Here is a 24,725-nt window from a genome sequence, read left to right on the forward strand (position 1 = left end):
GGTACTGTGGCTAGCCCAAAGAGAAGGGATAAAACTGAAAAAGGATCCCAAAACACAGAAGCGGAGAAGAGATCTCTTGGGATCACAAAAGGAGCAGTCCTTCCCTCCTGTAGCGACCCTGTTCTGCTTGAGTTCAGGAAGCCAGAGAGGCCGAGCCTCACCCATGTCCTTCATTTTCTAGGATGCAGAGTCAGCAGCCTAGTGGCGCAGCCACAATCAACAATGAGCCACCACAGGTTGCCACTGACTGGGATGCCAGACCCACCAAATTACATCAGCCAAAAGGCTCACGTCTTACTCCAAGTTTAAAATGACTGGAGACTCTGGCAACTGCTGCAAACAATGCGGCATAATCCTAGCCACATATCACCCCCACAGATGGCTGCCTGAATGTTGCATACTCCAGAAGAGAAACTCAACTTAAGCGGCTACTCCACTCTCTTCTCATGCAGCTCCCTCAGGACTGAATCCCCTGGAACCAGCACAGCAGTCTTTTTTTCATGAACTCCAAAATCCAGATTAAGGTGCTTTCAATATTTTTCCACCTCCTCAGGGACAAAAGATGCTCAAGGGCCTTAGTACTCTGAGGGTCCCATCCCAGAACTCACATTCCGCCAACATCACATGGGACAGAGCTTCATGAAGCAGAGAATGCTTTAGGGGCTCCGCCAGCTCTCCCAACAGAAGGTCCCCATCTGAAAGTACTCCAGAGAGCCCAAGGACCTCTGAGACCGCATTAATAAGGCTTCTCTTGCCTAAAGAGCAGGATCACATGTGATCTTTACTCTGAGTAGGATCTTGCTGCAAATCCAAGTCCGAGGGGGTCAATGGGTCCACAAAGCAACCCAGCTCCATTCAGGGGCTCCAAAATGGCTCATTCAACACACCGATGCTTGTTCTTTGTCTCGGGATCCAGGCTGTGGAGGGCCCCACCACTGACTGAGGGACCAATCTCTGCTTTCGAGGCTTGCTTAACCATGTGGGCAAAGCCCTGGCACCAAAAGAAATCCAGGGACACTCCCCCCCCCCCCCCCACCCAGCTGAAGGACCTGTGGTGGGTGGAAACAATCCCCATTCCCCTGAGGAGATAAAAACTGCGGGAGGAAATATGGCCACCTTTCCTACCGGATGCCTCCGTGCAGGGAACCTGGGAAATGCTCCTGGCCGCCCACAAATCCCCCCCCCCCCCCCAAGGGCCGTTTCCAAACTTGGAACAGTATGCTACAGGAGGGGAAGACAGAGCCAGCAACTCAGATCAGTTGCCGGCTCTTGCAAGTAGACCAATGTCTGCCAGCAGGCGTTCCCAGGCACACAGCCATTGAATGTAAGCTTGCCTGTCTGCTCAGGCCAAATTGGACCTGGAGCTCCAGCTTCTCTGCCTTTTCACTGCTCACTTGGGTGTGCTCTAAATAAGTTTTTCTTTGTTTGTTTTTTTTAGTGTTGCAAAAGCAGACTTTTTTTTTTAACAGCTCTATTACATGCACCAGGGAATAAAGCTGAAGCAGGAAGAACTAATGAAACTGCCTGAAGGCTGCAAGGGAGCCTAAGGGAATAATACTCAAATAGGGAGTATGGGCAAGGAGGGAGAAGGGGATGGGTCCCATACCTCTTTGGTAACACCCTGCAGGGCTGAGTCAATGCCTTACCCAGTGGACACTTAGATGCACAAATGGGAGCAGTAGACTCAAGCTCAGTGCTCAACCAGGCCCAGTCTAGCAACGAAGACTCAACCTCACTGTGTGGACGCAGCCAGCAAAGTGGGGACCCAGCCCAAGGACAGAAGCACCAGTCTGAGAGAACTAGCAACTGCTGGAGGAAGAGAAAAATATTGCGGTTTTCCTCTGAGCACCAGACCTTACTGGTGAGATCACTGAAGAGAGATCAGGTTTTTTATCTACCTTCATCTGCTGGTAGGAACGGATAACATCCACTTGTTCACAATGGTGCAGCTGACACTAAGGAATAAAGCTTATCAAAAATTTCTTGTGTGAAAAATTGCAGAAAGACCTTAGAAAATTAGAAAAATGGGCATCCAACTGGCAGATGAAATTTAATGTTGACAAATGTAAAGTAAGCACATTGGGTCCAACTTAGGAGTCCGCATCCAAAAAAAACAAAAATCTGGGTGTCATTTAAAAAAAAAAAAAAAAACAGGAAGCTAGGAATTAGTAGGAAAAAGATGGGCAATAAGACCAACAATACCATAATGCCTCTGTATTTCTCCATGGTGCAACCTCACCTTGAGTATTGCGTTTAATTTTGGTCTTCCACAAAATATAGAGATTAAATTACAAAAACCCAAGAAAATCCAAAAAATGTAGCTTGAAAATAATTTTTACAGTGTTAGCACCTAATTCACAAGGAAACTACCCTTAAATAAATTATTAAATAAATATGACCTCAAATGTAACATAGTAACATAGTAGATGGCGGCAGAAAAAGACCTGCACGGTCCATCCAGTCTGCCCAACAAGATAACTCATATGTGCTACTTTTTGTGTATACCCTACTTTGATTTGTACCTGTGCTCTTCAGGGCACAGACCGTATAAGTCTGCCCAGCACTATCCCCGCCTCCCAACCGCTGGCTCTGGAACAGACCGTATAAGTCTGCCCAGCTCTATCCTCGCCTCCCAACCGCCGGCTCTGGCACAGACCGTACAAGTCTGCCCAGCTCTATCCTCGCCTCCCAACCACCAGCTCTGGCACAGACCGTACACAAGTCTGCCCAGCACTATCCCCGCCTCCCAACCACCAGTCCCGCATCCCACCACCAGCTCTGGCACAGACCGTATAAGTCTTCCCAGCACTATCCCCGCCTCCCTACCACCAGCCCCGCCTCCCGATGTTGGTTGGACCTATCGGGAGATTTGAGGTCATGTTTATTTAATAATTTATTTAAGGGTAGTTTCCTTGTGAATTAGGTGCTAGCACTGTAAAAATTATTTTCAAACTACATTTTTCTGCATTTTCTTGTGTTTAATTTTGGTCTCCATATTTCAAAAAAAATATATATAGCGAAATTAGAAAAGGTTCAAAGAAGAGCGACCAAAATGATAAAGGAGATGGAACTCCTCCTCATATGGGTTATAAAGGCTAAAGAGGTTAGGGCTCTTCAGCTTGGAGAAGAGATAGCTGAGGGGGGATATGATTGAGGTCTGAAAAACCCTGACTGGTGTAGAACAAGCAGAAAGGAATCGATTTTTTACTCTTTCAAAAAGTACAAAGACTAGGGGACACTCAATGACGTTACATGGAAATACTTTTTCTAAAACTAGAAGGAAATATATTTTCACTCAACAAATATTTATAAGCTCTGCTACTCGTTGCCAGAGGATGTGGTAACAGCGAATAGTGTATCTGGGTTAAAAAAAAAAAAAAAAAAAAAAAAAAAAAGAGGTCTGCACAAGTTCTTGGAGGAAAAGTCCATAGTCTGCTATTGAGACATATATAAGGGAAGCCACTGTTTGCACTGGGATCGGTAGAATGGAGACTTACTACTATTTGGTATTCTGCCAGGTGCTTGTGACCTGGTTTGGTCTCTGCTAGAAGCAGGATACTGGGCTGAGAAAGATGACAGTAGCCCAGGAGCGCATAGTTCGGTGTGCAGTATCCTTGAAGGATCCCATTGAAACAGGATATTTAGGGAATCCCAACAGAGAAGTTTCAAAAATGGTAAAAGAAAACCAGGAATGTTTAAGGGAGAGCAGAGTAATGAAAGCAAAATTTCCCCGTCAACTTCTAAGCAGCTTGTAGACGCAAGGAAAAAACACAATTTGAAGTGTCTGTATACAAATGATAGAAACCTAAAAAATAAGATGGGAGAATTAAAGCACTAAAGGAAAAAGTAGATATAATAGGCATTTCAGAGACCTAGAGGAAAGAGGATAATCAATGGGACACTATATTATATCACAATGATAGAGTGGATTAAATTGGAGGGGGGATGCGCTACATGTTAAAGAGAAAATTGAGCTAAACAAAATAAACATTCTAGGTACATAAGTACATAAGTACATAAGTAATGCCACACTGGGAAAAGACCAAGGGTCCATCAAGCCCAGCATCCTGTCCACGACAGCGGCCAATCCAGGCCAAGGGCACCTGGCAAGCTTCCCAAACGTACAAACATTCTATACATGTTATTCCTGGAATTGTGGATTTTTCCCAAGTCCATTTAGTAGTGGTTTATGGACTTGTCCTTTAGGAAACCGTCTAACCCCTTTTTAAACTCTGCTAAGCTAACCGCCTTCACCACGTTCTCCGGCAACGAATTCCAGAGTTTAATTATGCGTTGGGTGAAGAAAGTTTTTCTCCGATTTGTTTTCAATTTACTACACTGTAGTTTCATGGCATGCCCCCTAGTCCTAGTATTTTTGGAAAGCGTGAACAGACGCTTCACATCCACCTGTTCCCATTCCAGCTACAGCCCGACTCTTGGGAAGGGGCTTTAGTTCAGCTTGCTTCCTCACCAGAGAGTGACAACTGCCTTCTCACAGCCTCTTCTTTACCCCCAAACATATTACATTTCTTCCCAGCTCCTCTTACTACAAGACAGGAATGGACTGACATCCAAGCCCTTGGGCGAAAAGGTTAAAGGGCCCCTAACCACCTATCAAAAGTAATGAAAACTAGTTACAGGTTCGAACACAGTGGGGCCCCCTACTGCTGGGGGCTTAGGTGAAACAGACAGCAGCGTGGAATCCTTATGGACAGAAATCCCATGTGCGAAGGGGAGGAATATACTGGTAGGGCTATACTACTGTCCGCCACGACCGAACGGATAGATGAAAAAATGTTTATAGAAATTAGGAAAACTGACAAACTGGGCAACAGTATAACAGGTGATTTCAATTACTCCAAAACTGACTGGATAACCATTACATCAGGGAAAGCTAGGGAGGTAAAATTCCTAGATGTAATAAATGACTGCTTCTTGGAGCAACTGACAAGAGGGGAACTATTTTAGATCCAGTGCTTAGTCCAACATTTTGTTCCAGTAGGATATGCCATTCACTGCAAATCACACTCCAAAGGGATACAGTCAAAAACAGCGTTCAGATCCCCACCAGAGCAATGCAGTGGTTTCTTTAGACTCTCATCCCTTTTTAAGAGTAATAGATACAAATCGCACAAGTTCTGATTTTATGTACATCTAGTGCAAGGTTCTCTAGTGTTCTTGCAGTGGTATTTGTTCTTTTAGAGGGAAGCAGTATAGGCATACCACCAGGTCTTCGAGATCATCCCTTTGCATAAAGAAAAGAAACACTGCAAAGCTCAGGATGTGACTTGAAATTATTTTATTCTTACATAACACCTTTGGCTAAGGAACATCATTTATGTCATGTGAGGATAACTACCAGTTATCTGATGACAGCAGAAAAATACACCAAGAGGCGTATTTTCAAAGCACTTAGACTTACAAAGTTCCATAGAGGCATATTTTCAAAGCACTTTGGGAGGCTAAGTTCCATAGGTTTCTATGGAACTTTGGGAGGCTAAGTGCTTTGAAAATGAGCCTCATAGTAACCTATGGAACTTTGTAAGTCTAAGTGTTTTGAAAATGAGCCCCTAAATATCCCAAAGAAACTATGTAAGGACATCAATTGAATATAATATGCAGGTACTACCTTTAGGTTGTAAGAAGATTAAGGGAATATCTATCTCCTGCGAATTTTAGACTCGTTCAGTTCCACATTTTGATTACTGCAACACATTATGGCTTGGTCTTCCCAAACAAATACGGAAATCATTACAAGTTCCACAGAATACCTCTGCCAGATTGATTATGGGTTGTATTAAATTCAAACAATTTCACCCATTCTGTTTAAGTTACATTGGTTACTCAGTGAATGGGGGTTGCATTGTAAGATCCTTCTACTTAGTTTTCAAATTTTAAATAAAATTCTGGTTGTTGTGATATCTAATTTGCATCGTTATCAACCACTAGGAGGCTTCAGATCAGTTGACAGACATCTTTTAGAAGTGTCGTCCTTCCATGCTATATGCCTGGAGTGATACTGAACCTCTATCTTTTATGTCGCAAGTCCAAAAATGTGGCTATTTCTTGCTTTTAGATTTCAGAACAACAGGTTCAGTTAAGTCATTTAAAATACCAACTTAACATTTCTGCTTAAGCAAGCCTTTGGAACTGTTTAATGTATGGCTATATGATTTCATTGTCTATGTGGTTTTAAAGCCATTTTATTTGTATTGTGTTTTATTATTATGATTGTTGCTGCCTAGGAATGTACATAAAGCAAAGATACCTGTAGCAGGTATTCTCCGAGGACAGCAGACCTTACATTCTCACATATGGCTAACGTGGGTCCACATTGCTTGAAACAAGCTTAAAATAGGTCTCGGAGAGCAAGATATGCTCCACCGTGCATTCACTGGAGCCTTTCCACCCATCATGACAGAGTGGGATCAGCAGTACAATGTAAAACATAAGAAAAATAAATCCCAGACATCTCTACGGAGGAAGTGACATCACGAGGCTGAATGGACGCCTGATATCTTAGCTCCAGCACTTCCTTGCACTTAAATAGCGCCATCTGCCGCCATCCGTGCCTGTTTTCTTCACTGACTATCCGCAGAGGCTCGCAGTGAATCCGGATTTGAAATGAGTAAAAATTCAGCGTTGTAGCACAGGGAGGGCAAGTAGTGCTCGGCGAGACAGTTGGCTAAGGGCCTTTCGCACCATGTGTCTCCTGCGTTGGGCCGATCATCTGGGTCGGATTCAACTTCCTCCCATGTGGATGTGCGTCGCCCAGTCCCTAAAAAAGGTTTCCCCGAAAGAGTTGGCTAAATGTTTGGAGGAGATTAGAGCGGACATTAAGGCTTCTAAACTTGAAATTCTAGAACATATGGACGCAATTAGCCTTCATCTCCAGGAGCTGGGGGGCCGGGTGGAGGCTCTGGAAGAGCGTGTTGACGAGCAGGCAGAGACAGCTGCTGCAGCAGCGGACTCCCACTTTTCTCAGCTGTTTGAACAGATGGAGGAGCTGCAATATACAATTGACAACTTGGAGAATCGAGGTCGGAGACACAATCTCCGGTTCTGTGGGGTTCCGGAAAATGGCAATATTGAGGACATCCCAGCCATAGTGCGTGCGTTATGTGGGAAAATTCTGGAAGAAAATTTGGAGCCAGAGGCAGTAGAAATGGATCGGGCACACAGAGCACTCGGGAAAACAATGGACAACAGACCCAGAGATATCATAGCGAGATACACTTCTTATGCTTTTAAGGAGAAAATATGGTTGAGAGCACGTCAATTATCATTATTGGACTATAATGAGGCGAGGGTAACAGTTTTTTCAAGATCTGTCACTGTTTAGCTTAGCCCAGAGACGTGCAATGAAACCAGTGTTGGAAATCTTGCTTAGAGAAAAAATGTCTTACAGATGGGCTTTCCCTTTTGCGTTGTGTTTTGTGATCAACAGTAAACAGCTCAGGCTCTGAAGGCTTGGAGGACTCTACATGATGCTGGCCTGCCCACATCTGCTGTTCCGCCGGGTGACTTGGCTCCCTCGACGAGAGCGAAGATGCAGAAGTGGAAGAAGGTCACTCAGAAGACCAAGAAACAAGGGGATCAGACATGATTTTGTTTCAATTTTTCTTGCTATTTCCCTTGGTTGCCAGGCTGGTGATTCTGTTGACTATGGGCTGTGTTTCTTTTATTATGTGGTACTTGCTTCCCAGTATTGGGAGAAAATGTGAGGTGTGGGTAATTGAGGGCGGATGGATGGTATAATTTCTGGTGATAATAGTCTGTGTGGGGGTGTGATGTTAGGGTATGCGTGTGTTGTGAGGAGATCCATTTGATCTGGGGGGTGTCCCTTCCGGGTTGCCCAGTCAGGGCCACATGGCGCTGTATGGTGGGGGTACATGTGAGGAGATGGTTGTGAGTGGGGGTAGGAGGGGGTTGGTTAGGAGTAGGGTGGGGGGTGGCGTTCACAACGCTAGTAGGTTTGAGGGGCTCCTATTTTTGGGTGTGTATGTTGCGCGCTTGCCTGTTGGATGCTTGATATGAATAAAAGACCTAAAATTTATGTCTTACAATGTGAAAGGCCTGAATCCTCCACAAAAACACCAGAAGTTGTTTAAGGAGTTATTGCACTTTAAACCACAGGTGGTATTACTCCAGGAAACTCATTTGAGAAGGGACTATGAAAAGTTTTTATCACACTCTCTTTTGATCGATTTGGAATTGGACCGGGCTTTCGTAGGTGGATTCAGGCCCTTTACACTTCACCTAGGACATGTGTTCGGGTTAATGGCAGTAATTCCCCGTTGTTCTCTTTGTTCCGTGGTACTAGGCAGGGATGCTCTCTCTCGCCAATGTTGTTTGCATAGGTCATGGAACCGCTTGCGATATATATCCAGTCTGATCCTAACATATCTGGAATTCTTGTCAGGAATAGGGAATGTAAGTTGGCGCTTTTTGCGGATGATGTGCTCCTTTCTTTGACAAAACCGTTAATCTCTCTACCCAATCTGATGAAGTGCTTGTCGGTTTACTCATCAGTTTCAGGTTTCAAATTAAATGTGAATAAGTCCAAGGCTCTTGCGATTGGAATTTCTCGTCCGGTTTTGGAGTCCATCCAGCAATCTTTCTCTTTTAAATGGGTATTGTGAGGTATAACCTAACTGGGGGTTACTATTACTTCCAATCTTTCGGAGTTGTTTTCGATTAACTACCCTCCTCTCATGAGGACCATTTATAGAGATTTATAGAGACTTGGTTGGGTAGAATTGCGGTGTTAAAAATGAATATATTACCTTGTTTGATGTATCTTTTTCAAGTTCTTCCTCTTAAGAGTTTCCAGGGGCTTCTTGGTGAGTGTGCAAGATAAATTGGTTCATTTTGTTTGGGCTAATAAGCGCCCTAGGTTGCCCAGGGCATTATTGTATAAAGATCGGAGGCGGGGGGGGGGGGGGGGGGGTCTGGGTGTTCCAAATGTTTTGTGGTATTATAAAGTGGCTCAAGCGCGTGCTGCTTTTTAGTGGTATCAGGATCATTCTCATAAGTAATGGGTGAAATTGGAACAGGTGGAGGTGGGCTCATGTCTGATTCGTTCTTTGATGTGGTTCCACGCAACCATAGGTTTTTACGTAAGGATTTGTGCCCAGCCGGACTTGGTGTTTTCTAAGTTATCTCCAACAGCGAATAATCCACTCTTTTCTCCTGGTATCTTCTCCAGGGCCCTCTTCTCGATGGGGATCTTTGGGCCTGGTGTCATAGGGTCAGTTATTTGATGAAGGGTGATCAAGGAAGATAAAGACGTAGCGGAGAGATTGAATGAATTCTTTGCTTTGGTCTTCACCGAGGAAGATTTGGGTGGGATACCGGTGTCGGAAAAGGTATTTCAAGCGGATAAGTCAGAGAAACTTACTGACTTCACGGTAAACCTGGAGGATGTAATGGGGCAATTCAGCAAACTGAAGAGCAGCAAATCTCCTGGGCCAGATGGTATTCATCCCAGAATACTGACAGAACTGAAAAATGAGCTTGCGGAGCTTCTGTTAGTGATATGCAATTTATCCTTAAAATCGAGTGTAGTACCGGAAGATTGGAAGGTGGCCAATGTAACGCCCATTTTTAAAAAAGGTTCCAGGGGAGATCCGGGAAATTATAGACCGGTGAGTCTGACGTCAGTGCCGGGGAAAATGGTAGAGGCTATTATCAAAAACAAAATTACAGAGCACATCCAAGGACATGGATTACTGAGACCAAGTCAGCACGGCTTTTGTGTGGGGAAATCTTGCCTGACCAATTTACTTCAATTCTTTGAAGGAGTAAACAAACGTGGACAAAGGGGAGCCGGTTGGTATTGTGTATCTGGATTTTCAAAAGGCATTTGACAAGGTACCTCATGAAAGGCTACAGAGGAAATTGGAGGGTCATGGGATAGGAGGAAATGTCCTATTGTGGATTAAAAACTGGTTGAAGGATAGGAAACAGAGAGTGGGGTTAAATGGGCAGTATTCACAATGGAGAAGGGTAGTTAGTGGGGTTCCTCAGGGGTCTGTGCTAGGACCGCTGCTTTTTAATATATTTATAAATAATGTAGAGATGGGAGTAACTAGCAAGGTAATTAAATTTGCTGATGACACAAAGTTATTCAAAGTCGTTAACTTGCGACAGGATTGTGAAAAATTACAGAAGGACCTTACGAGACTGGGAGACCGGGCGGCTAAATGGCAGATGACGTTTAATGTGAGCAAGTGCAAGGTGATGCATGTGGGAAAAAAGAATCCAAATTATAGCTACGTCATGCAAGGTTCCACGTTAGGATCTACGGACCAAGAAAGGGATCTGGATGTCGTCGTCGATAATACACTGAAACCTTCTGCTCAGTGTGCTGCTGCGGCTAGGAAAGCGAATAGAATGTTGGGTATTATTAGGAAAGGTATGGAAAACAAGTGTGAGGATGTTATAATGCCATTGTATCCGCACCTTGAGTATTGTGTTCAATTCTGGTCGCTGCAGCTCAAGGAAGATATAGTAGAATTGGAAAAGGTGCAGCGAAGGGTGACTAAAATGATAGCGGGGATGGGACGACTTCCCTATGAAGAAAGACTAAGGAGGCTAGGGCTTTTCAGCTTGGAGAAGAGACGGCTGAGGGGAGACATGATAGAGGTATATAAAATAATGAGTGGAGTGGAACAGGTGGATGTGAAGCGTCTGTTCACGCTTTCTAAAAATACTAGGACTAGGGGGCATGCGATGAAACTACAGTGTAGTAAATTTAAAACAAATCGGAGAAACTTTTTCTTCACCCAACGTATAATTAAACTCTGGAATTCGTTGCCAGAGAACGTGGTGAAGGCAGTTTGCTTGGCAGAGTTTAAAAAGGGGTTAGACGGTTTCCTAAAGGACAAGTCCATAAACCACTACTAAATGGACGGGAAAAATCCACAATTCCAGGAATAACATGTATAGAATGTTTGTACATTTGGGAAGCTTGCCAGGTGTCCTTGGCCGCTGTCGTGGACAGGATGCTGGGCTCGATGGACCCTTGGTCTTTTCCCAGTGTGGCATTACTTATGTACTTATTTAAGACCATCTGATTTCTTTTGACTCTCTGAAAGAACAATATCCCATCCTACCTCATGAGCTGTTTGCTTATTTTCAGTTGAGACACTTTCTCACCTCACAGGAAATTAAGGCTACCATATTGCGTGAGGACTCCTTTATTGAGGACCTTTTTGAAGACTCTAAAACTACTAGGGGTCTTATTACTTATCTATACACTTACCAACATAGGCAGGTGCACCCTAACCTGGCTCACAGGGAGCGGTGGCAGCAGGAATTGGGGGTGATTACTGATGAGGGTGATTGGTCCTTTTTTGAGAATGGTTGGTCCAAGATTTGTGTGTCAGTTCCTTTTCAGGAAAATGTTGTTAAAGTGCTATACCGGTGGTATCTGACTCCGGTTAGGTTGCATCATATGTTTCCTGGGGTTTCACCATTGTGCTGGCGTGGCTGTGGTCAAAAGGGTTCGATGGGACATATCTGGTGGCCCTGTTTTAAAATTCGGGCCTATTGGAAAGCTATACAGTATAGATTGCAAACTTGGTTTCAAAGGCCTATTAAATGGTCTCCTGAATTTTTCATATTTGCAAAAAAACCTCCATGTCTTACTAAATCTCAGGCATTGCTGACAAGGCAAGCTATGGTGGCGGCAAGAGTTGTGATAGCTGCACATTGGAAACTCACAAATGCCCCACCTTTGGTGAGATGGTTAAATAAATTATGGTTCATCTGTGAAATGGAGAGACCGGGCAGTGCGAAGCCGCTCTGACGTGAAGTGGGAGGCAATATGGGAGCCTTTCCTGAAACATTGCTCAAGTTAGGGGGGGGTTGGGAATGCCACTAAAACTTTATTAATTTGGAATAGGGATGGCAGCCACCATCTCCTTCACAAAAGAGAAGGAAGGCTCTCAGGTGGAGACTTCCTCCTTTCCAGTGGAGGGGAGGGATTAGATGGGATGCCAAAGGACTCCTCCTCTGAAAACTACCGTGAATCCTCTTCCGAGTTCCATGAGCCCTCCTCGTTTGTGTCAGCCAAGATCTCCTCATGGGAGGACTAAGACCGAGCCTGCCTCAACGAGATACCATAACCCCAAGAGGAACACAGAGGTGTCGGCTCTGGCCTCGACTCCATGTGCCAACACAGGTGGCAGTCAATGTCGTGACCGCAAGTGGCACCGGCATAGGAGACCTCACTACAGGCTGGTGGCCATGCAGGACTGAAGCAAGAGGCATGGCTTATGCAAGCATCCCAGACGCCGATGCACTCTACAAGAACCCCACCAAAACCTCAGGAAGCAAAACATACAGGTGCTCATCGAGGGACAACATTGGGAAAGGCTGAGGTGCCAGTGTAGAAGCAGGCTGCTGAATCTGCAGAGTTGAAGCAGGTACCTGGTTCTGGCTGTCTGCAGACCCATGTATTGGCACCTCCTGTATGGAGGGGGAGCGGTCCTTCCTGCGCCGACTCTTCTCGGGGACCGGTGAAACCCTTGATGCCAGCATTGATACTCCCTGGTGCCGAAGAGGACAACATCGACTCCTCTCTTTGCCTCGGGATACGGTCCGATGCTGATCGGTGCTAAGGGCCTGCATAGCGACCAGTATCGAGGAAAGTGGAGAACCACTCAATTCACAGTCACTCTCAGTGTGCAAGGGTCTCACAGCCATATGAGCCGACGTACCCGATGCCAATGTCGACCCCAAAGACACCGATGACGACACAGATGTCGAAGTTTTGGACCTGGCTCCAAAAATCTTTTCTCTCTGAGACTCTCTAGGAAGACAACTAATACAGTTTGCAGGGGTATGATCAGATCGCAAACACTGCAGACAGCAAGAACAAATGTGTTTACCAGAGATGGTCCTGTTGCACTAAGTGCAGAGCTTGAAGCCACTGGGAACGTTCAATGACATGAAAGGAAAAACAGCCATGACCAAATCAAACAACTCAATGGTGCTAAAAATAAAAGGGGAGCGCACCAGGAAAAAACAAAAAGGGAAAAACCCGACCAGTGGTCAGGCCTAAATGCGGCCTATGGAGTACGGTAAAATCAAGAAAACTTAAAAAGAGGCAAAAAAAAAATCTAAAAAATATAGGGAAGGAATAAAATAAAGATAAACCTTAAGAGAGGTATAAAAAAACAAAAGGGAAGGCTCAAAAAGATCGAAGGGGGAAAAAAAAAAAAAAAAAGAGACTGCTGGTCCTGCGCTCTCGCAGTGGGCAGGAAGGCACTCATGCATGTGCAATGGAGTGCATCTCATGCTCAAAGACCTATTTTAAACTTGTTACAAGCTCCGGACTGGCAACATGGACCCGCCTTACCCATATGTGAGAATTATGGGTCTGCTTGTCCTCAGAGAATACCATTTATAAATTTTACATCGCTGTATCTCAAAGAAGATATAGTGGAATTAGAAAAGGTTCAAAGAAGCATGACCAAAATGATAAAGGGGATAGAACTCCTCTCATATGAGGAAAGGCTAGAGGGTTTGGAAAAGACACGGTTGAGGAGAGATATGATTGAGGTCTACAAAATCCTAAGTGGTGTAGAACAGGAAGAAGTGAATCGATTTTTTACTCTTTCAAAGGTACAAAGACTAAGGAGACACTCAATACAATTACATGGAAATAATTTTAAAACAAACAGGAGGAACTATTTTTCACTCAACAAATAGTTAAGATATGGAACTCTTTGCCGGAGGATGTAGTAACTGCAGTTAGCGTATCTGGGTTTAAAAAAGGTTTGGACAAGCTCCTGGAGGAAGAGTCCATAGTCTGCTATTGAGACAGACATGGGGAAGTCACTGCTTGTTCTGGGATTGGTAGCATGGAATGTTGCTACTGTCTGGGTTTCTGCCAGTTACTTGTGACCTGGATTGGCTACTGTTGGAAACAGGATACTGGGTTAGATGTACCACTGGTCTGACCCAGTATGGAAATTCTTATGTTCTTATGAGCAGCAAAATATAAGTAATCTAAAGATCTCATTTTTACACAATAATATTTAGCATGAAAAGAGCCACTTTAAAAATAGAGGAAGAGATAATGATATGCTCTAGACATGTCTTAACAACTGAACAAATTCTAATATTGACACACTTTATCAAGTGTTTTAATCATGCATTCAGAGGTACTGTTAATTAATTGTGTTTACAGGTGAGTACACAGACAAGAACAATGTATCCACCAGTAAAAGTTCTCATTTTATAACATCATCCACTCTGAAGAATAAAACAGAAATGACATACGATGGGCACAGATACTGCTTCTTTTTCCCTTTTCCTTTCTTTGATGATTTTGGCTTGCAATGGCCTTCCTCAATCCACAAGGAGAAAAGAAGAAATAAAACAGCAGCCAAAAGGAACTTCATTTTGGTACTTAAATCTCAGCTGAACAGAGAACCTATAACAGACAGGAGCATATGTAGAATGTTAGACAATGTACTTAAGCAAGAGCAAAAAAAAAGGTTAATGTGCTGAATCTGTAAGTGTAAGCCCGACAGATTGCACATGGGAACAATATCTTCAACAAGGTCAAAAAAGTCTCAGAAAATTAATTCTTACTGACCTTTTCTCAGACTACCTTTAAAATATATACCTTGATGCAGGGGCGTATCTGGACTCCGGCGGTAGGGGGGGCCAGAGCCAGAGGGAGGGGGCACATTTTAGCCCCCCCCCAGCCGCCGAGCCCCCACCGCCACCAATGACTCTCTCCACCCCCCTCCCGCCGCCAACCCTCCCCCGCTGCCGTTCTTACTTTTGCTGGCGGGGGACCCCAACCCCCGCCAGCCGAGGTCTGCTTCCACCTGCCGCTGCCGTAAAAACTTCTTCTTCAGCCGGCGGGGGACCCCAAACCCCCGCCAGCCGCCCCGCGGTGTTTAAAATTCATCTTCGGCCTCCGTGGCCGTGCTGCTGTGATAGGCGCTGTTGAAATCCACTTCGGAGTCTGACGTCAGACTCCGAAGTGGATTTCAACAGCGCCTATCACAGCAGCACGGCCACGGAGGCCGAAGATGAATTTTAAACACCGCGGGGCGGCTGGCGGGGGTTTGGGGTCCCCCGCCGGCTGAAGAAGAAGTTTTTACGGCAGCGGCAGGTGGAAGCAGACCTCGGCTGGCGGGGGTTGGGGTCCCCCGCCAGCAAAAGTAAGCAACGGCAGTGGGGGAGGGTTGATGGCGGTAGGGGGGTCCAGGGCAAAATCTGCGGGGGCCCAGGCCCCTGAGGCCCCACGCAGATACGCCCCTGCCTTGATGTACAACTAAATACTATAATATAAATAGATTTTACAACATGTACATTTGTTCTGTTATGGCTGAACAATTCTCATTAATCTTCATGTGGAACTAAGCACTACAGCATTAGCATCTCATCTGAGAGCCTTCAAGACCTTATACAAACAGGAAAGAAATTCTCTCATCACAGTTATAAAATGTTCTGGAGAAAAATATAAGCATCTTTAGCTTCTTACCAAAACAGCAGTTGCTCACTGAAGAATCACTGAACACTCCTTTCTTCCACCCCTACAATCTTCCAGCCCTCACTCTGAACCTTGCCCCTTCTTCACCCCAGCCTGCTGACCCATCTGTAACATCCACCCTTCTTGCCTCTCAAGCCCTGGTCTCCTCTACTGTCTACCAGCCTCTCTCAGGCCAGCTGTTGTTATAGTGCTTCACCACAGAGAGGCGCATATATATCATCAACACTGGCAGAGCTACTCCCTATCCACTCGCTAACTCATAAGAGATGGTGATCTCCAAGTCCACCTGGTTATTAAGTGATAATGGCCTTCACATCCTCTTGCAGAACTGAACTGAACTTTGTATAGACTTAAGAACACTTTGAACAATGTTTTAAAAATCTACTAGTTTCATGCAATATCCCCTTTTCCCAGTACTATTTGAATGGTAGGGATGTGCATTGGAAAATATTTTTGGTTTTGTTCATTTTCAGATATGGAATGAATTGTTACATTTATTCCCACTGATGTCAATGAGGACAAGCAATGAGGACCGAGATGTGCATGGGGTAGCTCTCATATGTATTTTTTGCCCTACTTTCTCTCTTCTTTGGGAGTTATTTTTTTAAGTTCACAAACAGATATGTGCCATTTTCAATGTCCTACACTATATGCAAATATACGTTTCTATGTATTTTACTCTTCCTTATGTCCTTGATATTATCTGAGATTCTCACCATAGTGCAGTCACAAGAAATACTAATTTACTTTGTTTGTATATCACACTGAATTTACAACAAGGTAGTCAGATGTCTTTAGTATTTCCTCAAATTGTGGTTTTCCCATCTTATGATCCAATATTAACACCTCTTGTGTATCAGTATGCAATTTTCATCTCTCCTCCCTATATCATATGTGTTGTTAGCACCTTGGTGCACGTGCACTAACATTATGTTTTGGATACAGTTTTCATCCTATTGTTCTGTCATTATAGAGGTTTTCTGCCATACTTTGTGTGCCTTAGACAACCCTGTGCATGTTATACATGCACATCTCGCTATGTATTACTCTTTTTTCTCTCTTTTGATATTCATATTGTGTTCATGCATTTGTTTACAACTTGACCACATCTCCTGTTCCATGCCACACTCCAGCACAGTGTTTATATATTGTTCACATGTACATACACTCCTATTTGATATCTATATTCACATTTATGCTCACACACGTGTATCATCATTATTTTATATATTTTTATGATGTTATACCTTTGATTTTAATTTGTATTTTTGTTCTTATTGACTTTTGTACTGTGGACTCCTGATGCAGACACTCTAACCAAAACACAGCCCGTGTCGAGTTGCTGTCATTAATTAAAGGTTGGCTGACAGTGACAGCATGTGACGTCATGAGCACTATTTATGGCCGCCATGATATGTGGCTCATTTTGCTTTGTGGAATACAGTGGTATGTTATAAACATGCACTTGCTTTTTTTACTGCTATTATTTCACAGAGAGGTACTGAATAATAAAGGAAGAGCTTAATTCATACAGAATTTCTGTCCAGAGTCAGCCTAAATGTGCTAGTTCAGCACACTATTAGACACCAAGTTCATACAAAGTTAATTATGTTCAGTGGAAAATAAATCTGTTTGCTGCTGCTATGTGAATCAGTGTTTCATTATTGCTAGCAAGTATTACATATTATAGGCATTTGCTTTAAACTTTGATTGTTTTAAGTCATTTATTCAGACCTTATATGCACATGGTATTGTTTTTTAAATCCAAAGGCAAATCTTAAGGGTGGTTGAACAATTAGGAATAAAGTGTGTTACTAATGACTTTACTTGTTTTGGTCTGCTTTGGGTCCTACTGATATATACACATCAGCTGTCTAAAATTTTGGACGATGGAAATGAGGAAATAAAAATTAAGGGTCCTGTTTACTAAGGTGTGCTAGCATTTTTACTTGTGCTAAAAATTAGCATGCACTAATGCTAGAGACACCCATAGAAATATATGGGTGTCTCTAGCATTATTGCTAGCGTGCCTACAGCACAGCTTGGTAAACAGGGCCCTAAGTTTTGGATGTATTCTGTAGAAGTTGTTTATTTTTATAATGTGTGTATGGATGCCGGCGTGCATGTGATAATATTTGAATAACTATCTATACTTACGGCTATGATTTCTGAACATGAGGTATCATTAAAATGACAGACTTTTAAACGCCCAGTTCGGTATATATTCTAATCACAACTTTGTTAAATGTTTCAGACATATCCATCTACTTGCTCCTTTGAAATTACAGAATTCTATTATTCTGTCTCATTGTGCTTTCAAATGTAAGCCACATTGAACCCAAGTTTGCTTGGAATAATGGGGGATATAAAAGTCAAAAAACAAAATCCTTTATCCTCCAACTTTAAATGCACTGCCTATCCAGATGGATGGTTATGGCACAAAGAAAGCAAGTTTGGTCCAGTGAAGACTAACTCAAAATAACCTGTTCCTTAGCTGGGTTCTACTATTACCATATTAAAAATGTGACCATACCATGCCCTTGTGGTTATGTTCCACTAAGAAGTTAAAACGATTAACTGGCTTTATTGAAAGGATTACATAACCTTTGAAAGCATGACTAGGGATACAAACATTCACTTATCACAATTCCCCATATATAGCCACAAAACAACATTTTAGGGTGGATAGTGTTCACAAGCAGCTCCTTTAATTATCAACCAGATAGAAGAGATAAGAGTTTTCAGTTTTGGCGCAGTATAAGTCATTACAAGAACAAAATATAAGAAAACCAATGGCCTGCATTAGGGGCTTATAGCCCATTTAGTTATGTTAAACAAATGAGATATCTGCATGAAACAAAATATTTATTTTTATTTTGACTTACAAAGAGGGGCATTTTCGATATTACGTCTAAGTCCAACTTTGAACATTTTGCAAAAAAATGTCCAAAATCTGAATAGCAAAGAAGGTCATTTTCAAAAAAGTAAAATATCTATTTTTGTAAACAAAAGACAGACTTTGTAATTTGGATGTTTTATTTTTTGGTCCATTGTTGGGGAAAAAAAAGTCCAAGTGCAAAACGCACAAAATCAAGCCATTGGGATGTAGGAAGAGCCAGCATTTTTAGTACACTGGTCCCCCTCACATCTCAGGAAAGCAATACGGCACCCCTTGGGGGCATTGCAGTGGACTTCATAAAATGCTCCCAGGTACACATCTGACCACTGATCCCTTACCTTGTCTGCTGAACCCCCACAAAACCCACTACCCCCAACTGTACAATACTACCATAGCCCTTACAGGTGAAGGGGGCACCTATATGTGGGTACAGTGAGTTTCTGGTGAGTTTTGGAGGGCTCACAGTTTCCTCCACAAGTATAACAGGCAGGGGGAGGTAGAAGCCTGGGTCCACCTGTCTGCAGTGCACTGCACCCACCACTAGACTACTCCAGGAACCTGCAAGCTGTTCTAATGGACCTGAGTATAACATCTGAGGCTGGCAAGTAATGTTTTTCATCACATTTTTGGGGGGGTGGAAGGGAGGTCAGTGACCACTGGGGGAATAAGGGGAGGTCATCCCTGATTCCCTCCAGTAGTCATCTGGTTATTTAGAGCACCTTTTTGTGACTTAATCATTATAAAAACCAGTCTAGCTCAAAATGTCTTAGTTTTAGTCCTAGATGTTTTTGTTTTCTTCCATTATGGCTGAACGGCTAAGTCTCAGGAACATCCAAGTCCCGCCCTGAACACAACCCTGACATGCCCCCTTGAAATTTGGATGCACTTCTGACAGACTTCAAAGAACAACGTCTAAAAATTGGTTTTGAAAATACTGATTTGGACGTTTTTGTGAGAAAAACATCCAAATACTGCTTTATGCCACTTTTTAGACATTTTTCTATTTTGAAAATGAGCCCAAAACCCACTTGTCTCTGAAACATGCTCAAAACAGAATAATCCATTTGTGTATCTAAAATGTAAACTTCTACAAAACAGATGAGGTAAAGATGTAATTCCATGTTCCCCAATGAAAGGAGTGTTTAATATTTCTTCCATTTAATTACAATGAGGCATATTTTCAAAGCACTTAGCCTTCCAAAGTTCCATAGGTTTCTATGGAACTTTGGAAGGCTAAGTGCTTTGAAAATATGCCTCAATGTATTCCATCTTTATAACACCAGGCTTCTCAAGGTAGATTATAACAGTTAAGATGAACCTAATAGCCTCACTTAAATTTGGCCATGCATTACTGTATTGTATAGAACAGTGCAGAAAAATGAGCACAAAATACAGACTTTATTACTGCTGTTTCTACCAGCTACAACAATTTTTAAGCTATTTTACTGACAGATAGATAAATAGAGGAAGCTTTCAAATAAATAAGCAAAAACAAAAATCTTGTATCCTCCACCTTTTAAGGCAGTATCTATCCAACTGGAAAAACGACTTTTTACAGATGGACCATGCATAGGCATTCCATTATTTCTAATAATCTTTTGGCTATTGTTTTCAATAGTGTTTGCTATTGTTTTGAGTGAACTAAAACTGTGGCTTCAGCCCACATAATGGGCTAGATAGGCTGATGCCATCTCCTATCTCAATCTAATCTCCTTGGCTCAACTGCACAACATAACCATGACTAATTATATAGAGAACCTGCTGATCCTTAGTTATGTGGACTTCCTCCAGGTAGAACTATTACTATCTATCATTTCTATAGTGCTATTAAATGTACACAGCACCATATATAAACAAAACCGGCTGAAGACAACCAAAAACAATGGAAGCAAACTGTTAAAAGTGGCTATTCTGAAAATATTTGCAAAAAAATGTACTTAAAATCATCAAAATTCTGGTTAATGATGTTTTCTATATATATTTCCCATGGTCTTGCAGGCCACATAAAATTCAATAGACTGCCCCTTGGGTACTCCGTTCTGTGGCTAAATCTCTCGTGTGTTCCCTTCTCCTCTACTGCTAATTCCAGACTCCATTCCTTTTATCACGCTGCACCTCACGCCTGGAATAGACTGTACGTCTATCCCCATCTTTGGCCGTTTTCAAATCCAGGCTAAAAGCCCACCTCTTTACCGCTGCTTTTGACTCCTAACCACTACTCACTTGCTCTATACCCTTTTATTCCCTTGCCTCTTAGTTGTTCTGTTTGCTTGTCCTATTTAGATTGTAAGCTCTTTGAGCAGGGGCTGTCTTTTCATGTTTGGTGTACAGCGCTGCATATGCCTTGTAGCGCTATAGAAGTGACAAGTAATAGTAGTAGGTTACTCACCCCTGTTATAGACTAACCAGCTTATGGAGGCATGAGCTTTCAAGGACAAGTGTTCACTCAGTCACAGGTCCTCAAATGCTCATCTCTCCATAAACTGATTGATTGTGCTACCATTAATTTTTATTTTTTTTAAACATTTATATCCCACTCTATCCAATGTACTAGTGGGGGTTTACAGTAAAAACATACAAAATATAATATTCAGACAATATAAAATCCACAGAATAAAGTTAGGGCCCTGTTTACTAACGTGCGTTAGTGTTAACGCGTCTACAATTAGCGCGCACGCTGTGTAGGCGCCTATAAGGATATTGTATGCACGTACACTGTTAATGCACGTACATGGTTAACACGCGTTAAAAACACTAACGTGCCTGTAACATGGCTTAGTAAACAGGGTCCTTGGTATTCAAACTATACTCTTCATACATAATGCCATCTGTTAATATTATCTTTAAAAAGCCCCCCCTAAACATGTTATCAGGGGTGTACCACTGGGATCAGTTCTTGGGCTGGCTCTTTTTAACATCTTTGTGAGTGATATTGCAGAAGGACTGTCTGGTAAAGGTTTATCTCTATGCGGATGACACCAAACTCTGTAATAGGGTGTGGATTGCATGAGGAAGGATCTAACGAAGCCTGAAGAATGGTCCAAAAACTGGCAACTAAGATTTAATGCTAAGAAATTCAAGGTCATGCACTTGGGTTACAAAATCCAAGGGAACGGTACAATATAGGGGAAGAAGTGCTTCTGTGTATGAAAGAAGAGTGAGAATTGGGGGTGACTGTGTCTGATGATCTTAAGGTGGCCAAACAGGTAGACAAGGTGACAGTCAAAGCCAGAAGAATGCTCTAATGCACAAGGAGAGTGATGGTCATAAGTATGGCACTACTTATGTACTTATGTACTTATGACCAGCAGAAAAAAAAAAAAGAGGTGATAGTGCCCTTGTATAAGTCTCTGGTGAGGCCCCATTTAGAGTAATATGTACAATTCTGGAGACCGCACCTACAAAAAGATATAAACAGGATGGAGTCAGTCTAGAGGGTGGCTACAAAACTGGTCAGCGATCTCCATCATAAAACATATAGGGCCAAGCTTATGAACCTCAACATGTATACACTGAAAGAGAGGCGGGAGAGAGGGGGATTTGATAGAGACATTTAAGTTCCTCAGTTTCATTAACGTATAGGAGGTGAACCTTTTTCAAATGAAGGAAAACTCTGGAATCAGAAAGCATAGGATAAAGTTAAGAGGAAACAGGCTTAAGAGGAATCTAATAAAATACTCTTTCACAGAAAGGCTTGTGGATGCATGGAATGGCCTCCCGGTGGAGGTCACAGAGGAAGGGCTGTTTCAGAATTTAAAAAAGCGTGGGACAGGCACCAGGGATCTCTTAGGAAAAGGAGGAGTTAGTGGTCACTGAGGATGGGCAGACTGGATGGGCCATTTGGCCCTTATCTGCAGTCATGTTTCTATATACTATGTTGTAACTTCTTTTGGAACAAAAAAAAAAAAAAAAAAAGTTACCAGTACTCTGCAGTTCCATACATGTGAGTTCCACAAGCTTCATACTACCACTTAAAACATGCTCAATCTATATTCTTCCAGCCTAACACGGCAAAAAGATGGAATGCCCGACAATAATTAAAGGATCACAGCATGTGTGATGGACAAAGAATACGTAAAGTCTCTTGAACGTCATTACTGACAGCCTTGTAAATACATCTCAATATTTTGCGTTGTAGAAAGTATAAATAAATATTTCACAGGCAGGCAATGTAATCATATAGACTCAGTATATCATCATCAATCTGGTAAATCCACATAAATAATCAGGCTGTAGCATTCTGAACTACCTGCAAAGATTGTATAACACAAGCTGGTAAAAAAAAAAAAAAAGTACAATGAATCACAATAGTCAAGAAGAGATGCAAACATTGAATCACTGATATAAAAATCTTCACTGCCATTACTTCCTTAGAGGCATATTTTCAAAGCACTTAGCCTTCCAAAGTTCCATAGGTTTCTATGGAACTTTGGAAGGCTAAGTGCTTTGAAAATATGCCTCTTAGTCTCCTAAGAACTTTCAATTAATGAACTTATAGTACACCGGCCCCATAGGCAATACAGAAGAAAATCAAGCAAGTGCATTTAGTTACACGTCTATTCTTCCCACTGTTAACAAGCGTGGGAATATTTGTTGTCGTGCACAGAAGCCTCTTCCTCGCCATGAAAAAGCGCATCACATTCCATCAGAGCAGCGCGAGACACAGAGGTGGTCCCGCGCGCGCACCCTAACCGCGCAGGGGCCCTTTTCCTCTCAGCTGTGTTGCTGAGCAGAAGAAACCCGGTCAGAGAGAAAAGTGAAGGATTGGAGCTGCCAGTCAACGGTCACCCTAATTCTACAGACACCTTGGCATCCTTCTCTCACTAGAGCTCTGCTCATAACTAGCACAGGCAACTCTGACTCTCCTCCAGCTACTTCATCCCTAGCCAGTTGCTACTATGGGAGAGGAGAAATCGGGACAGGTAAGCAGCACCACCTCTCACAATAAAACTGCCTGTCATGCTCATCATTACTTTTAATCTTACCACGGCTACCACCTCCTCAACGATGACAGCGACGACGACAGGTGCGCGAGGCAAGCACAACCAACTGCGGTTGTTATTGTAAATGGCTACGCCGCAATCTCTCCCTTGGCTGCGCTGCGCCGCCGCGCCGGACGAACCAAACGTGCAGCCGCAATCACACGTAATACGTCTCTTCTACGCTAAAGATCAAAGACTCCGGCAGCTGGCCGACGACGCAAAGTCGAGGGTACAGCGGCTCGTGCGGTCGAACAGGCAGTGCACGTGAGAAGAAGAAACGATTGTCAAAAGGATGCTGTTTGCTTGGGATGAGGTTCAGCGGATAACGTTCGTGTAAGAACGTAAAATAATCAGATGAACCAAAAGTCCAGTTCACTCACAGTACCGGATCCCAAGGAGTAAATCTAGCCCTTATTTTTCGCCCTCAGATTTTTTTTATGTGACTAATAAAGTTTGTCTATGTATTTATTTTCAAAATATATAACTTGTATCTGCTATTCTGCGTGGTGTACAGTGTGCTGAATATTGGCAGATAGCTGATTAGCAGTCATTTAATCGGCCAGGTGCCGATCCTGACTCGATAGATGCCTCCGACTATGGGGGGGGGGGGGGGGGGGAGGTAGAGAATCTTCAGTCTCTTCCAGAGCCAGCACCCATCTATTCAATATTTATTTTTATTTATTTATTTAGATTTTGCTCACAACTGTTTCAGTAGTAGATCAAACTGAGTTACTTGCAGGTACACTAAGTATTTTCCTGGCCCAGGAAGACTCATAATCTCCATCAAAAGCTGCAGCTCTTTATGATAAATTTGGGATAACATAACAAACACCCATACCCAAAAAGTCCCAAGGGCCAAGCAATGCCACCACATGTGCAAATATGTTTCCCGTTCCCCACACCCCCGCCAACAAAGATCAGACTCAAGTTATACATTTTTGCAAGAAAACTGGGGTGTAGTACCATTGAAATAGGACCTTGTACCCATTCTCCACAAAGTAGATACATCCAAACCCTGAGTACGCTGCAATACTTCCTCCTATACTATTCCGGTATACTTAAAACCCTCCCCAAATCAACTTCTCAAACCTCCATATATCAAACTTTCTGTTGCTCCCTAATATTCAAGCACTGATATATTTGTGAAATAGCATCCTTTTTTCCACCATAGGGCCCAGGAATATTTCATAAGCAGTCATCCCTTGCTATAAATCCTTAACCATGCATGGGTGGCAAAGGTAATGCCACACCTGCAAATACAGATCCTTGGGTGTCAAGCCATACCTATGGCTCATATGGGAATGGGACTTGATATACTGCCTTT

At 42.9% G+C, this 24,725-nt stretch overlaps 1 protein-coding gene across 2 annotated transcripts in view; it reads right to left on the reverse strand.

The window, feature by feature from the left end:
- The window catches only part of GLRB (glycine receptor beta), a 205,677-nt gene extending 182,216 nt beyond the window's left edge, over positions 1–23,461 (reverse strand). For both annotated transcript variants that reach the window (XM_030192686.1, XM_030192685.1), the window contains exons 1-2: positions 23,405–23,461; positions 14,293–14,446 (exon numbers count right to left, since the gene is read on the reverse strand). In XM_030192686.1, the coding sequence (XP_030048546.1) occupies positions 14,293–14,414 (122 nt within the window). In that variant the 5' untranslated portion in view covers positions 14,415–14,446; positions 23,405–23,461. The remainder of the gene's footprint in view (positions 1–14,292; positions 14,447–23,404) is intronic.
- Between the last annotated feature and the right edge of the window lie 1,264 nt (positions 23,462–24,725).

The sequence above is a fragment of the Microcaecilia unicolor genome, chromosome 2, assembly GCF_901765095.1.
Source record: "Microcaecilia unicolor chromosome 2, aMicUni1.1, whole genome shotgun sequence".
NCBI classification, from domain to species: domain Eukaryota; kingdom Metazoa; phylum Chordata; class Amphibia; order Gymnophiona; family Siphonopidae; genus Microcaecilia; species Microcaecilia unicolor.